The 15,992-nt window shown below is 35.7% G+C and overlaps 1 protein-coding gene across 10 annotated transcripts in view; it reads left to right on the forward strand.

The window, feature by feature from the left end:
* CCDC73 (coiled-coil domain containing 73) overlaps nucleotides 1-15,992 on the forward strand; it is a 71,988-nt gene that overhangs the window by 40,352 nt on the left and 15,644 nt on the right. For all 10 annotated transcript variants that reach the window (XM_023928471.2, XM_086893295.1, XM_086893296.1 and 7 more), the window contains 5 exons: nucleotides 3,621-3,756; nucleotides 5,157-5,236; nucleotides 10,775-10,903; nucleotides 11,273-11,332; nucleotides 13,784-13,888. In XM_023928471.2, coding sequence (XP_023784239.2) covers nucleotides 3,621-3,756; nucleotides 5,157-5,236; nucleotides 10,775-10,903; nucleotides 11,273-11,332; nucleotides 13,784-13,888 — 510 coding nt within the window. The remainder of the gene's footprint in view (nucleotides 1-3,620; nucleotides 3,757-5,156; nucleotides 5,237-10,774; nucleotides 10,904-11,272; nucleotides 11,333-13,783; nucleotides 13,889-15,992) is intronic.

Below are 15,992 nucleotides of genomic sequence, written 5' to 3' on the forward strand. Positions count from 1 at the left end.
TAGATTGTTCTCTGGTGTGTGTTTTGAGAGTGAGCAGATGTGTTGATCAGTTTATATCTGGCACCTTAGAAACTCTGCCAGTCAGTGATGGAGCTTCTGTGTGTCCTGGGGACTGGGTGTGCCTTACTGATGTAGCTTTTTATTCTGTTTTCATTCCTTTAATTCTGTTCTTTTAGAATAGTACATGCAATGTTAATACTTGACATAAACACCATGTTTTAGCATGCTGTCCAGTTAAATTTAGACAAAAACTGTAGTGCTGATATAATTCTTACCACAGGTTTTGTTTTGTGCTGAAAGACAGTAGAGAGACAAAAAAAAAAATAAAGGATTTTTTTGTCTTTTATTATTTTTTTGTCTTTCATTATTTATTTGTCTTTATTATTGTCTTTTTTTCCCCCACAATCAAAGTGTTGATTATTGCATGTGGCTCAGTGGTTTTGCACCTCACTGCATATGGACAGCAGCACTCATGCAGTCAGGAGGCTACAGGGGGATTACTACAAAGCTACAATTGATACTACAATTGATAGAATGCACTTGAGTGTGGGCTCTGAATTGTATTTGATTTCCTGCTGCTGAAATTAGGAAGTAACTGGAGGGAAATGGTCAGGTGTTGGTTTCCTGACAGATGATATGGAGAATGCCAGAACTCTCTGCGTGTGACAACTGTTCTTGTCTTCCCTTACTATTTTTATTGGAAACTAAATGTATGTGACACCATTTAGTGAAGCTGCAGTCAATTGGTCTAGGTTGATTAAACCCTACCACTCTTCAGAAAAGAGGGAATTTGGATTCAAATAACCCACATCATTCTCAGCAGTCAGTCACCTGAACTGTGCCCAGGAACTGCTTGAGTCCTACTTGGCACAGGCCAAAATGTGTCAGGGACATTTTAACAACAGTACAGGCATTTCCTGAGAACTTCCCTGCCACCATTTAGTTTTCTAATACAGGTGTAGTCATCAAATTAATGAAAAAGTAATTACTGCAAAATGTAAATAAACTTTTGAAGTTGGTTTGTTCTTAATAATCTAAGATAGGAATGTTGTTTTTTCCTTTCTGTGTCTTTTAGGAGTTTGCCTGTAATCATACTATGTGGTTTAAAAACGCAATGAGGAGGTTTAATATAAATTAAACCAAATTATTTTTAAGTAGAAAAACACAGAGCTGGAGGAACTGTTGTGAAAAAATTTCTATTTCAAAGATCTACAGTTGGTAGCCCTTTTCATGTGTTCTTGCCTTAGGTCTCTGTGCCATTACATCTCCTTTTTTTCTCTGACCCTTTCACCTCCCAGTTACCACCTCCTGCATCACCAAGTACCTCTGACTAGTGACTCCATTTCCAGAATATCTTTGAGATATGAGCAATTCCCTCTTTGTGTTTCTCCAGTCACCCACTTGACCCTGAGCTATTTCTCAGGTCTAGTTCCACCAAGAAATCATTGTGCCTCAACAAGCCATATGGCCACAATCAATTCCACTCCCCATCCCAGCTTATCTTTATTACTGGTGGAGGGCAAGGCAGTAATTCCTGTTCTTGCAATATCGGACATAAGGGAGAAGAACCAAGATTCTGTGGGTCTTACTCCAACTCCAGGGTCATCCACTCCCTATCCTGCAGTATCTCCTGGTGTTTCTTGATTGTTGTCTATGGAGGAATGTTTTACAACCTTTTCACTTTTCATACTCAGGCTTTTATTTCTATGCACATTAAGCCTGGTGAGCAGCCTGCCATCAAAAATCACATTTAGGCAAGTGTTAAGCTCTTAATAAAACTCCTGCAGATAGAGCAAGCCAGTCCTTTTTTTTTCCCCTGGAAAGAGCCCTGTAAAGTAGAATAGCATATTTCAACTTTCTGAAAGAGGAGGAGGGACTAACACTATCTGGCTGCCCAAAGAAAGGAGTTGGGATAACACTAAGAAAAAATGCTTATTAAAAACTGCAAACCCCTCAGATCTTGCCACAAGCTGTTCAATTCTCAAATTAGGGCTGTCTCCCTGTCCATCAGTCTCTTAGAAGAAATATACCTGAGGAAGCTACCAGGAAAAACAAAGAAAATCATTCCTTTTAATATTTTTGTTATAGAATTCCCCTGCTAGCGTTAGTTAAGTACAGATCTTCAACAGTTAATTTGTGATCAGGAAAAAGAGCAAGTACAAGAACATTTTCAGCCTACATTCCTTGCAGTGATTTCTGTAAGTAGTGGTGTTTCTTTACCAGTGCTTCCATTATGACTTTCCATTTGCTGTAGTGTGTTTAATTTCATACCTTATAAAACATGAGAAATTTGTATTGTATATCCTGTTTTGCTAGTCTTATGGTGGTCATTTCTTTTGATTACTATCAGCTTTTATTATCCTCTGATGCCTGGACATGTATTGCATTTGTTACTGTGTGGAAATGGAGCCTTGCCAAAGCCAAACAGACTGGGCCAGATGCATCCTGGTGTAACTTGAATTTACACACAGGAATCAGTTTGGCCCAGTTCATTTTAATTGCTGTGTTGCTCTACTGTAGATTAGGAATAGATTAGATATCTAAACAAATGGTTATCCTTTCTGAGGAAGTAATTTAACCCATTCTCTTCAGAGAAAATTAAAATTCACCAAATAGTACCTACAAAACTGTTAAAAATACTGTAAAAGAAGAACACAAAAATCTTACTGTTACAGGATAACAAGTAGCTTTAAAAAAATGTATCACTGAACAGTTTCCACAAAATGAGAGAGATCAGTAAAATTCATTAAATATATTGTACTTAATTACTATGAGGGTTTTTTTGTGGTATTACTTAAGCCAGCATGAGAATAGAAGTAAAATAAAGTGTTAGATGCTTACAGAAGTGGTTAGAAACTTCCCCTACAGATACACAAAGTGGCTTAATCATATTTCAAGATACTAGAACAGCTAATTAATACTGAGGAATTAAGAATTCATTAGTCTCACTCACCTAAATCAAAGTCACCTCTGCTCTAGAAGTAGTTGATACAGTTCTGATTTTTAGCAAGTGTGTTGAAATTCTTTTATTAAGATGTGTCAAATACATCAACTCTTTCCTAATTGCTCTTGGTTGTGTCATTTTTTACAAGCCCAGAACTGGAATGGAGGAGGTTGTCAAGCAGGGCCAGTGGAATCAGTGTCCCAGAGCCAATGTCTAGTGGTTTTTTGTATCTCCATGAACAGATTTTGTCGCCTGCCTGTGCAACCTGTTCCAGTGTTTGCCCACCCTTACAATAAATGTCTTTCCCCTGAAGTTTAAGTGAAATTTCCTGTCTCACTTTGTGTCAGTGAGCAGCACTAAAAGGAGTCTGGATGTGATTTCTTTATTCCTTTCACACACACACCTCCCCTGGTATTTACACATTTATCAGCTCCTCTCCAGGCTGAACTGTCACAGGTCCCTCAGCCTCTCCTCAAACATCAGGTGCTCAAATCCTGTGATTATCATGATGACTCTGTCTCTCCTCCTGCTATTTGGAAATGGGAAACGTCATCAGATATGATATAGACAACTGAAAAAATCTGGGAATCATTTTACATTTATGCTTTTATATTCAAAAGCTCTTGGAGAACTACTTACTGTCATTAAATGGGTGCTTCATTTATGTTCCTACCAGGATCAAAAATTGCAGATGCACTTAACAGCAAAAGAGGAGCACCATAAGAAACTGAACGAAGTTGAGAGGTGTTATGCTACTATTACATCTCGGTTTGGAATTGTAAAAGGTGTCCATGGCAAACTGGAGCACAGTGGTATGTATGTCTTAAATGTCCTCCAGCATTTGGTTTTGCTGTCCTCTGACAACACCGAGTTGGAGACACTTGAAAAGTCAGAAAAATAGCAGATACCCAATGCCAAGCATCAAATATTTTGGTAGGTTCGTCAATGCTCTTTGCTGATCCACTGCTACTGTCAAGTGTGTGACCACACAAGAAACTATATTGAGGAACTAATAAAAAAAAACACCCCAAATAGAACAAAACAAAACAAAAAAAAACCACCAAAAAAACCCACAAAAAACCCCTTTTTAATTGCTGAATCTTATTCAATTTTTTGTTTCTGCCTGAAACAAAAAAAAATTTTTTCAAATCTAGTTTGAATAAACTGGTAACATATTCTATGTATATTTGTGGAGTACCTCAAGTTACTTGTTGTATTCAATTCTTAAAATTTTAAATCCAGAACATTACTGGCTAACCAATATCTGCTGATTGTGCTTCAAAGCCAGAGACTGTGCACATGAGTTTTGCTGAAAGATTGGAGAGTTTTACCAGTTTTGGCCTGCTTGTTTTTCTGGTGGGTTTTCCTAAATTGTGTCAGAAGATAGTGGTTACATTAATCAGTATTTTAATTTTTTAAGCACATATTCAAAACTGCAGAATTGCTTATTGTTCATCATTCCCCATGATGGACAATCTCTGGCAGGAAAGGAGAGGACTTTCTGTCTACAGTTCTTGTATTCAAGTGTGGTGCCAGAAAACTATTGAGGAAAATAAAGAAAAAAGATTAGGGGTGAATGAAGAGGAATCAGAAAATAGAAAAGGAAGAAGGGGAACCTCAGAGGATCAAAATACAAAGATTGAATAGAGCTGTCTGAAAAAGTACAGGAAGCAGTAAATATCTTCAGCTTTTCATTGTGGAATTTCAAACAGTTTCCCAGTGATCTCTCCCCCTGTATAAAGTTTAAGAGAAAATCCTCTCCTCTTTCAGCAGGAATAGAAGTAATTCTTAGAATTTTTTTGCTGTGCTAGCCTCTGTTGTTTTTCTGTATCCCATGGCCTATATGCATATAACTCTGTACATCTGTTAGCTCAGTTATTAATTTTTTTTGTGCCCACTGTATTCTGTGTTAGTCTAAAAATAATTAAACTCATCAGAAAATTACAGACAAAGCTTTAAAAAATAAAACCAAAATTAAAAGTTCTACTAAAATGACATCATAAGACACTGATTAATAATAATAAAATTACAGTTAATTACAGATAATAATATTTAAATTACAGTTTAAAAAAGGCAAGACAACATATAGAAAAAAGTTGTAAGTCATTGTTTTAGATTTTTTAAAAAAAAAATTACATGCACATATATTGCAGTTATAAATCAATAATTCATTCAAATGTGAAATCGTTTGTTAACATGTTTTTGTTTAAAGTGCAGGAAGCCATTCAGCTCAATAAGAAATTAGCTTCAGTGAATAAAAGACAAGAGACTGAAATAAGTAATCTGAAGGAAGTAAGTACAGTGCACATTTCTGAATGGACAATGATCCTTGTGGGTCCCTTCCAACTCAGAATATTCCGTAATTCTGTGACTCTTTGGGCCTTCCAACAGCTGCTGATGTATTAACAGAAGTAGTGGACAAGCAGCAGAACTGCTTTTCATTCTATGACTAATGGCTAAATTATCTTCCACAGACACTTCAGTTAAAACTGGAGCAGCTCTGAGAATTTTCTGTAACCTGCGAATTTTTATTTACCTCTACAGCATCCTCCTTGTTTCTTGCTAATTATTAATAACCTCTCTTCTTCCTGGGTTGTGTTGCTGTCTCTTCTCCATCTTTGAGGAAGGTAGTAGCAGTGATGTTTTCTGTTTAGTCAGAAATACAACATGAAGAGCAGTTGCCATGGAAGCCAGCTTGAACATGGGATAAAATATGTAACTGAATCCTTGAAGTGGGAGAGTTTTGTGATAAGGCAGCTGAGAAATCAGATTATGGTGATTCTATTTACAAGGAAGTTGTCACTGAGCTCTTTTCTCCTGCCTCTATTCAGAAACTCCTCTTTGCCAAGAACATTTTTGGGTTGCACTCCTGAACATAGGTAATAGTGAGAAGAATAATGTTCTTTTCCCTTTGAGCTTCTTAAGAGCTGACAAGAGAAAAACAAAAGGATGCTCATAAGTCAGAATTCCACACCACATCTCTTTTCTTTATCTCCTTTTCATTTTATTTCTCTCCTTTTAATTTTTTTTCTCCTTTAGATTCTGTAATGATTTTATGTAGGTATCAAATGCATGATTATCTCAACTTCTTGGCCTAATGTTAATTCCCAGCTTCCAGATGATTCCTTTGAATTACCATGGAATCCTTGCCAAGTTTATGAATGTTTTTGAAAACAAAAAGGGACAGGGGAAGAAGATAATGTATACATGAGGAAAAGGGACTAGGACCATTTTATATTTAGGTTATATTGATAAAAAAATGGATGTTTACCTGTTTACCTGTCTTTGTCTGAAAAATGGGATTTGAATGTACAAAAGTTCTTAAAAATTCTCCCTGAATCTACTGTTGTTTCTTTGCTTATTAAGACCATGTAGCCTCTTATTGTTAAGGTTCTTTGGAGTATGATTCCACTAAAAGTCAGACTTAAAATTTAATTTTATCTTGAAATACAGACATTGTGAGACTTTTTTTATTTGTTTCATTATTACCTGCTTTAGTGCTTTACTTTATTTCTGTACTTATTACATGGAGATATTGCAGCCACAGTAAAATCAATCAGGAATTCAATTTGGCTTTTTTTAGTTACATACTAGAATCTAACATGCCAAACCACAGTGTCAAAAATATCAAGTTTTGAAGTGATCAAAGATTTCAGAACTCTTACCATCATAAAAGCATACTGAAATCCACAGTAACAGTAAAGCAGAACACTGGAAAAATTCTGAAATTAATTTCTGTATCATAATTAGAAATATATATATATTATATATTATATGTTATATATAATTGTATATAGTATATATATCTAATATATATCTATAGATAGAAATATATATTGTATATCTAATTTCTATATCACAATTAGGTCTTAGAGTATTTAAAAATGTTTATATATCTACTCAGTTCAAATGATAGGTTATATATAAAAATTATATATATTTATCTGGAATATTTGATGGATGGAAGAGAAAAATATTGGAAGGTGTCAGTGGTAAAAACTTTCCTCTGTAGGAAAGCCATGCTTGTTAGGATGCTGATATCATCATAACTGAGAGCAACTTTGTGCATTGTGAATACTCCAACTGTGGAATTCCTTTAAAAAAATAGGAAATAACTTGTATGTGGCGGAAACAGGAGTATTCATCTAAAATGGTGCATATCTTTCCTGCAGTATATTGTAAATAAGAAATTGAGAGAGTTTTAGAAATATTTCAGCATCACAGAAATTTGGATTTGTTGCTTTTGGTGAGAAACCAAGAATGATTAATTACTTAGCATTTTCTGAGGGTAAATAATGTGAGAGGTAAAACATCAGTGTTTAAGGAAGTTTTACATAGTGAAATTTGTGAGCAACACAGGTATGAGAGAGAAATTGAGATTTATGTACTCCAGCAATCAAACATGTTATTTGATCCAGTCTTTTTTTCAGGTGTACTCTTGATTCTTAAGGTCATGAACAGTTATGAATTTTAAATAAAATACTGTTAGATAAGCAGAAAAAGGAGGCAAATTGAAACTTAATCTGGCTTCCTCAGTCCAGCAGGAAATGCCTTTTCTGTGGTTATTTCTGAATTTCTTATTGTTTTTTAGCATTTGACCAAGCTATTCTGAACAATCTGAGCTGGGATATGTAGAAGAGTTTTGAAAAGGGATTACCAGGCTGTTTTCACTTGCTACATAGCTGAAAGAAGTCATGATATCAACAGCACAATTTGGGACAACTTCTAAACTTCTAAAGCTGGTTTTATCTGCCTTGGAGGCTTGACTGACCTCTAACAATTTCTGAGTTCAAACTTCTTTCCTCTGTAGCCTCAGTGCTGGAATGGGAATGACTATCCATGGTACTAAAAATCTTAATTTGGTTGTCAGCTCTTATCACAGCCATTACTTTCACTCAGACCTGGATGATCTCACACATTTGTTCTTAATGGGAATGTGAAGTTAGTGAATGCTGTTTAACATTTATGGATAAAAGGAAACTAATCTCCAATTTTAATGAAATTGCAAGTGTGTTGTGAGAGTGTTAAATATGTCCAACAGTAAACTTGAGTGAAATTAAGGTCTATTCTGCACAGATTTACTCTTCTGGGGTTTCAGGAAAGAAATATTATTTAGGAGGTTATAATTTTCTCTTAACATTGGCTGCTTCAAGTCCAGTTCCTAAATTGTAATGTAATGGACTGTGGCAAAATCTCCTTTTAGTAACATTTGGTTTTGGATTTGAACATTTTGATATTCAAGTGTGGTAGTATTCTTTTCAACCACTGTGAAAATGCTTGCATTGATATCTGGCCAAGAAAAAGATTTATGTCATTTTACTGCTTAAAAAACAACTCTGCTGCTCAAGACCCAAAAGACTACAAGAGGGTTGCAGCAATTTCAGAAGAGAGAAAACAGATATAGGTGTAATTTTGAATACAGGTAAATTTTTCATAGGGTATCAGTCTTGGGAAGTGGTTACATCTTCCTCTGCTGGCTGCTTTCACAGTCCCACACCACTTCTTTATGCTGGAACATGTATTTGTGTGGCCTCAAGGAAGATTGGAATTAATATTTTGTATTGAACAATACTAGATTTTACAAAAAAAAAAAAACCAAAAAACCAAACCCACACAGAAATGCCCCCCAAAACCACAAAAAAACCCAACCAAAAACCTGGAAGTTTTAGCTTCAACCAGCTCAGAGAAGGAAAATGGGTTTAAGGAGCAGGACTGGGATTTTGGGACACTCTTGACTAACACTGGCATGAAGTGTTTTTGAAGTCATGTCCCCAGGCATTGGCTGCTAGCACCAGATCAAGGTAATGGATTTAAAGCCTTATCATTCTGTCAGCATACCCCAGAACTGATAATTTTTTTTTTCCACATTCAGCATATTTTATAGATTTTTGGATACTACTTGTGATTTTAATAATGAGATAAAACTACTAGAAAAAAAAGCAAAACTCTAGGGTGACATTTTAATTAATTTCTGAGTACAAGAAAATACATGTATGTATGTTTAAAATATTTTTTTTTTGTGGCCTCAAACCTTATGATTTTCCTCACCATGAACATTTTTGCCATTATTTCTGGTGGTTTCATTTGTGGGTTTTTTGGTGAGTTTGTGTTGGGTTCTGGTTGTTTATTGGTTTTGTTTTTTCCTGCCTACATCTTTGCATTAACAGATTTGGGTTTGCTTCCAGATGGATTGTACACACCCACCTGCCATTACAAAGAAGAAAATACAGTCAACTTTTCTACCTCAAGGGCATGATTTACTTTGTGTGACTCATGCTTTCTCCATGACAAAATAAGTTTTTTCTGCACGCTCTAAAGCCTGAATTTTGGAAAACCCCTGGCATCAGCTCCATGGCAGGATTTTGCACCTGCTGGCGTGGCCCCCAGCCTGTGAGCTGTGCTCTCTGTCCCATTCATCTGCTGCTCTCTGCAGGCTGGCACAGTGCACCTTTACACTTTCATAAAGTTGGAGCTGCTTGCACCTTCTGCCGCTTAACAGCAGGAGCTCTCCTTGCATGGTTCATTACAGAGCCTTCTTAGTACAATTATGATATGTCTTTATTGCAAAAGATGGGAAAAACCTCACTAGCTTATGGAATTGAGTAATTGTAAAGCTTTAAGTTCTGTAATTGATTCTGCAATTACACTTAGGACTTACTAAATCATTTTAGATTTATTTATGGCTATATGTGAGAAATAAAGCCTTTAGCAAAAAAATGATTTATTTAAAAGTACTACCTATAATTTTCTATAAATACCTAGTATTTTCCATAAAGCTTTGTGAATTTCAGCTACAAAATAATCTTTCTTTCTTCTTCTGTACAATTCTATGATTTTATCCAGAACAGTTAAACCACTGGCCTGTGATAATTCTGTCTGCGATAACCAAAATTCCAGTTTTGTGAAGAAAAGTTAAACAGACCAAACTTAGTTGTTAGATAAAACCGTGAGCATTCTGAATGCTTGGTTCACCACTATGGCATCACGGAGAATTCTTGATGCTATCTGTGAGCAGCATTCATAACCTCTGCTATTTGTCTGAGCAAACGTCAGAGCGCTCAAGGAGAGAGCGATATTAAACAGACTACCTTGCACCAGGATGGGAGGGGAGGGGGAGAGCAGGGCACAATATTTATGGCTCCAGGAACTATAAGTTGTAATTTAATGAGATCAAAGCGTTTGCTGTTTATTTGCTGTGCTAGGAGCTCTGAATAAACTGGTTACAAAACAGATACAAAAAAAAAAAAGAAAAAATCACCCCCCCCCCTCAAAAAAAAGCAACAGGATATTTAAAAGAGGATAAAAACAAAGGCATCATGTTGTAGAACCTTCTAATATAAAATTAATTTAGCATTCTCTTGAGATTAAGTAATTAATGTTTCAGGAAAAGCAAAGATCCTCCAAATTTATAGCCAGTTCCTGTTTTTACCAGATAATCACTGTTCTCCCTTTTTGCCCTCCTCATTCCCATGAATGTTCACAGTGGTTACAATAGGAATTCCTATTGTATGTATGGTAAAGCATGTTTTACCAATACCAACTCAATGTCTGCTTCTAATATACCTCTTGGAAGAGAAAAGAACAAAATTATTAAATACTTCAAGCAGAGTAAAATTGGCACAATAACATTTTAGCTGTGAAAATAAACTTTTAGCCACATATGACAAGTTTGAAGTTTAGTAACACATTTCAGTACCTCTCACTTATGCTGTTGTTTCCATACATTATTTCAAAGTAGGGCATGACCAGGATAGTTTAAAAGATTTGTCTCTGTTTTGAATTGCAATGCCTATACTGGATGAACTATTTATATGTGTTTCCTGTGTTAAGGAACTGAAGAAAGTAACTACAGACTTGATAAGGTCCAAGGTCACCTCTCAGTGCAGGGTGGGAGAAGAAAACATCAATCTTGCAGTGAAGGAAAAACAGTTTCAAGAAATGCAACAGAAAATCAGAATGGTATTTTGGATTTTAAACAAATTAAAGTTTTGGTGAACATTTTCTGTTCTTCACTCAGCAAACCTCCTGGCAATGATCTCTGATGGATACAGATTAGTGATTCCTTTCTACTATATTGCATATACAATGTAATTAAACTATTTCCACTGTAATGTTTTCTAGGGAAATAAATGTGCTGTGAATGTCAGTATAATTTCATAGTAAAAAAAAAATGGGTAAGAAAAAAAAAATCAATTTTGTTAAATAGCCTCATGATGATTCACTATATCACATTAATACAATATTGTTAAAGAAAATAGACATTAATTTTAAATGCCTTTTACTGTTCCTCGTGCTCTTTTCTTTTTTATGCTCTTTCCTTATTTTAAGGAGGCAGAAGTCAGTAAAAAAGTTCAAGAAGAAAACACTCACATTAAAGAAGAAAAGCTGGTGAGTTGTTAATACAGGGCTATTTAAAAGTCACTTAAGAAAATAAGTGCAATATTTCATACTTAAGTTTCTTATTATACTAAGCTACAAAAACGAGTTAATTTCACTTATTTACACTTCAGAAATATTTTAATACTGGCATAAGTGTTATCTTACTGCTCAGTTTTTATAAAAAGTGCGACCAGATCAAAGCCTATTGTTTGATACTTTATTCCACATCTTACATTTTGTCTTTGAATTCAGATGTGAGAAATTTGGTATTCCCATGAAACACTTGCCTACTTGTGGGTTCAGTACAAATAAGCAGTGAGGCTGCCATAACATGCTGGCTGTTCTGCTTTCTGGTTGCCAGCAGTTTATTCTAACATTGCTGATATTGAAACCAGGTAAATGGGAATAATGTGTCAACGATACACAAAGAAAATGATGTTCCATTCATACAGAACTTAAACTGGACTATTAAGCAACACCTTTACATCCCTGAACAGAATTAGGACTGTCTTCTCTTGCTAACTCATGTGTGTTCCAGAGAACATTCTGTGGCTATGGAGTCAAGTATCAAACATAGCAGGAAAAAAAAATTTGTTCCCCCTAATAACAGCATAATGCACTGCTTGGCAGAATATTAAGCATGAAAAGGGTGGTTGGTTTTTTCCCTTTTCTTGAACAGTTGGGGAATTTTCACTCTGCAATTCATAAAAGGGAACAGGTCAGAGAAGTCTATCATTCTTGGTGCCAGGGAGGGACAAAATCTTGCTGGCATGCCCATAGAGCACTTTTCCAGCAGCACTCTTCCAATTTATAAAAGCCTATTTGCATTTTGAATTGCTTTTAAAAAATACTTGCCAACAAACACATGGCAAAAAATGAGAGATGTACACAGGCCTCATTACATTCCCAGCCCTGAATGCTGGGAATATCTAATGAGAAGGATTCTGGATTGTGTCTCTCTCTTGTTCTGTTTGAGTTTCTAGGGTTTGTTTGGTAGGTTTGGTATAGTCTGGGGAGGGCTCTAATATAGAGATGAGCTTCATGTTTCCTCCAAGTGCTTGGGTTATAAGATGTGGATTTCTGTGTTGTGGAACACCAATAATTCTTCTCAATTAACTGAAATGTTGGCTTCAGTGGTTCTTGGATTTAGGCTGGAAATACCATCTAAATTACAGCTGATTTGTACTAGGTTGTAATAGAGAAGCAGTCTGGTCTATTTGAGAGAAAACTGTCCTAGATTTAAAAGTTGTGGCCAACTTTACCACTGACCTGTCAGATGACAGTGGCCAAGCCATTCCACAGCTCTGCAGTTCAGTCTTCTGGATGTAAAATTGAACTAAAAATAAATTAAGCTTCAGTGAAAAAATGTTATTTATACATGAATGAAAAGGAATGAGAGTACACTAAAATAATTGATTTTATTTTTATTAGATTGCTGTATTTGTGTGTCCAGTAGAGCTAAAACTAGAATAATTTGAAAATACTTTGCAAGATGTCAAAGTACTTTGTTTTAATATGTTCATCTCTCAATGTATTTGGAAGCAACTGAGCACATTTTAGATTCATTTCTGCCTGAAACTCAGGGATTTTTTCTGTTCAGGTCTTCTAGTAACTGCTGTAAATGGTCTTGAGGGAGAGATGATTGCCTTGTCTGGGTCATTCACTCAGTCTTTGAAACTTTGGAAATGTGTTTTGTGGAGTTCAATAAAAAATGGCTCAGTTTCCAGCAGACTTCAACACACCTCATGGCAGCACTCACATCACCTTCATCAACTCAAATCAGCTCACTTTGGGTGGCTCTTTTTTTACAGCTTCCTCTTCATGAATAATAAGTCTTGAGGAAGGTACCACAAAAGTTCACACCCTGACAGTAAAATATTTTATTTTATTTATATTATATTTATTATATCACCATATGATGCAAAGCTAATGGGTGGTAGTTCACATCTATTAGGATTTAATTCAGGAGACACAGAATAATTTTATGTTAGGGTGGTCCATTAATGGAATAATTTTATTTGGATTTTCTATATTTTTCACACCTGTGAATTGCTTTGAATACCTTGTTATTCTGTTTGTCCTGAATTGAAATCACAGTGGCATTGGATTTGATATATTTTATCAAATTTGATATATTTTATCCAGATTTGCACTGAAGAATGTATAAAGATTGGGTGGATTTCATTTTAATGGTAGGAAAATTCTCTGACAAAGAATGTTATAATGACTTATAATAATGATAACTTCTCCAAGGTAAGGGGTCAGAAAAAATGGGTGTTCTGATTCTCCCTACAAATTTTCCCCAATATTGAGGTTGGAGTACTTTTTTTTACAGACATGATTTTGTAGACACTGACAGACTAAAAAGAAAAATTAATATAAAAGAGATAAATTATCTAATGTTTAAACTCCAGAAACAAAATCTTGCTCAATATATTCTATTCTCTTTGTATTAATAAGGAAATTCTCAGCTCTCTTCAGTGCATGCAGGAGCTGCTTCAGCGAATAACCCAAACGAATGTTAGGATGGAAAGTGAATTAAATGCACTGAAAGAAGACTATCAGGTCAGATTTTTCTCCATTAGACAAGCTGTTACTATCTGTTATGTATTTTTTAAGTCCAGGGCTGTTAAAGACATCTGTGTGCCTTTCAGAACTTTTGACCTCACTTCCATTGCTCCCTCAGCTCCTTAACTGTCAGCACGAGCCTCGAAGCGCAGGCTGTGCTTTCCCTCTTCTCCCCCTAAAGTAAATCATGGTTGCCATTCTTAGCAGCCATTTCTAGAAGGCAAAACCAGAACAGGGTTGCTTTCAAATACTGAAATCAAATTATTTAATGAATTTTGCTTCTTTGTAATTTTCATACAGGTACATGTTTCTGGGCAACATTTCAAATTTCAGATCTTCATTCATAGCTGGAGCTTGTCCTCACTTTTATTAAAGCAGAAGGCCTAAGAAAGAGAATTATCTTTAGCCCTTCCTTGCTGTGTTTTCTGGCATCAGATTTATGCTAGAGGTGGGAAGTAGTCACGCTGGAGAGTGTGGAGTTGCAGCACTCCTTAGTGCCTCTTTGTCTTGGTTTGGAGCAAATTAAGGGAGGAAACTTTTGAAGTGGTCCCTTTAGAAGCAAATTTAAGTGGCCTCTCCTCCCATCAGTTCAGGAGACATAAATTTCCTTTGAGAAAAGTGGAAAAAACCTTTATTTGCTTGTTTATTTAACAAGCAAAGCACTCACAAACATGAAAACCTGAATAATATTAAACAATGAACATTCTCATTGTTCTGAAGAGATGGCAAATTCAGAAAGTCTTTCTCTAGTTCAGAGTCCTTTTTGTGGGTGTGTATTTTTCTCAGTCTCTCCAGAACTCAGGTCTGCTGTCCTGGCTGCAGTGTAGCTTGGAGGGCACCCAGACAATAGTCTTGCTGTTCTCAGACCAAACAATAGCTGAACAGTTCCAAAAAACTTCTGGCCTCAGCTAACTAACTAAAAAAAAAACCCTAACTAAAAGCAAAGGAAAGCTCTCTCCCTGTCTGTGCGGGGGATGCAGGAGAGCAAGTGCAGTTTCTGAAAACAGCAGAAGAAGTGCGTGCTTCTCTCCCCACCTTCGCTCCCAGAACCAGTCTTAAAGGTGTAGCATTTAATATCCAGTGTAAACAGAACAGAAGACTGGGGATACAAGCATCATAAATTCACTCTAGGATACTTTTGCAGCATGTAAAGGCAGTTCAGAACAGTTCAGATTCCACATTTCAATAGCAGTCAGTGCACTGAAGATTAAGGTCATATCCATTCCCATCAGAGGTGCCATGCAGAGTTCAGGTACATCCACTGACTGGACTATTAAAAAATTATTATCTACTGTTTGTACAAACATGACAAATATTGCACTCTTTGAAGCAAGGTTTTGAACTAGGAGTTCAGTTAATTGTAAATTGAGCTTCCAGTGTGGATGAATACTTTTGTTCCTAAATAAATGCTTCTATGCTAATTTGAAATTATTCACTTCCCCTAAGACTTTACTCTTAAGAGGTTTAAGTAGTTTGCCTTCTGCCACAATATAAATATAGGACTTCTGTATTTTGATGAAACAAATAAGGTTGAAGGTGAGCTATGCTCTCCATCAGAAAGTGGCTAAAATCTCCCTAGGAATTAAAACATCTGCAACAATTTTCACAAAGATTAACTGAATAACCCTTTGGCTGTAGAATTGCCTAAAGTAGCATGATTTTCTGTAGCTTCTATTATTTGTATATTGGGACCAGTGAAACAGCTGGATTACTTGTTATTCATACAATCCTGGGTTTTGTTAAAGTAATAAGGTAAGGTAATTTAAATTTTTTAAGATAATTGGAATTGCTTTGTAGATTAAGATAGAGGCTGGAGATAATTCATATATAACCTTACTGATAATGACTTTCATAATACAGGAACCCTTTAGTCCTTTGTGTCAGGACTATTGAATAGCAAATGTATTTTATTTTAAAGTTCTTTTTTCTGATGGCATTTCTGAGCTATTGTTTCCCCTCTCAGATAAAGTTTATAGTATGCCTTAAAGTTCCAGCTCAAACAGTAAATGGTATCTGTGAATCTTCTCTTTGAAGCCTGCACATAAATGTCTACAAGTATGCCTTGTTTTCTTCTTGTTAAGGTATGAATGGAGGACAAGTC

Source organism: Cyanistes caeruleus, chromosome 6 (assembly GCF_971803275.1).
Source record: "Cyanistes caeruleus chromosome 6, bCyaCae1.hap1.1, whole genome shotgun sequence".
NCBI classification, from domain to species: Eukaryota; Metazoa; Chordata; class Aves; order Passeriformes; family Paridae; genus Cyanistes; species Cyanistes caeruleus.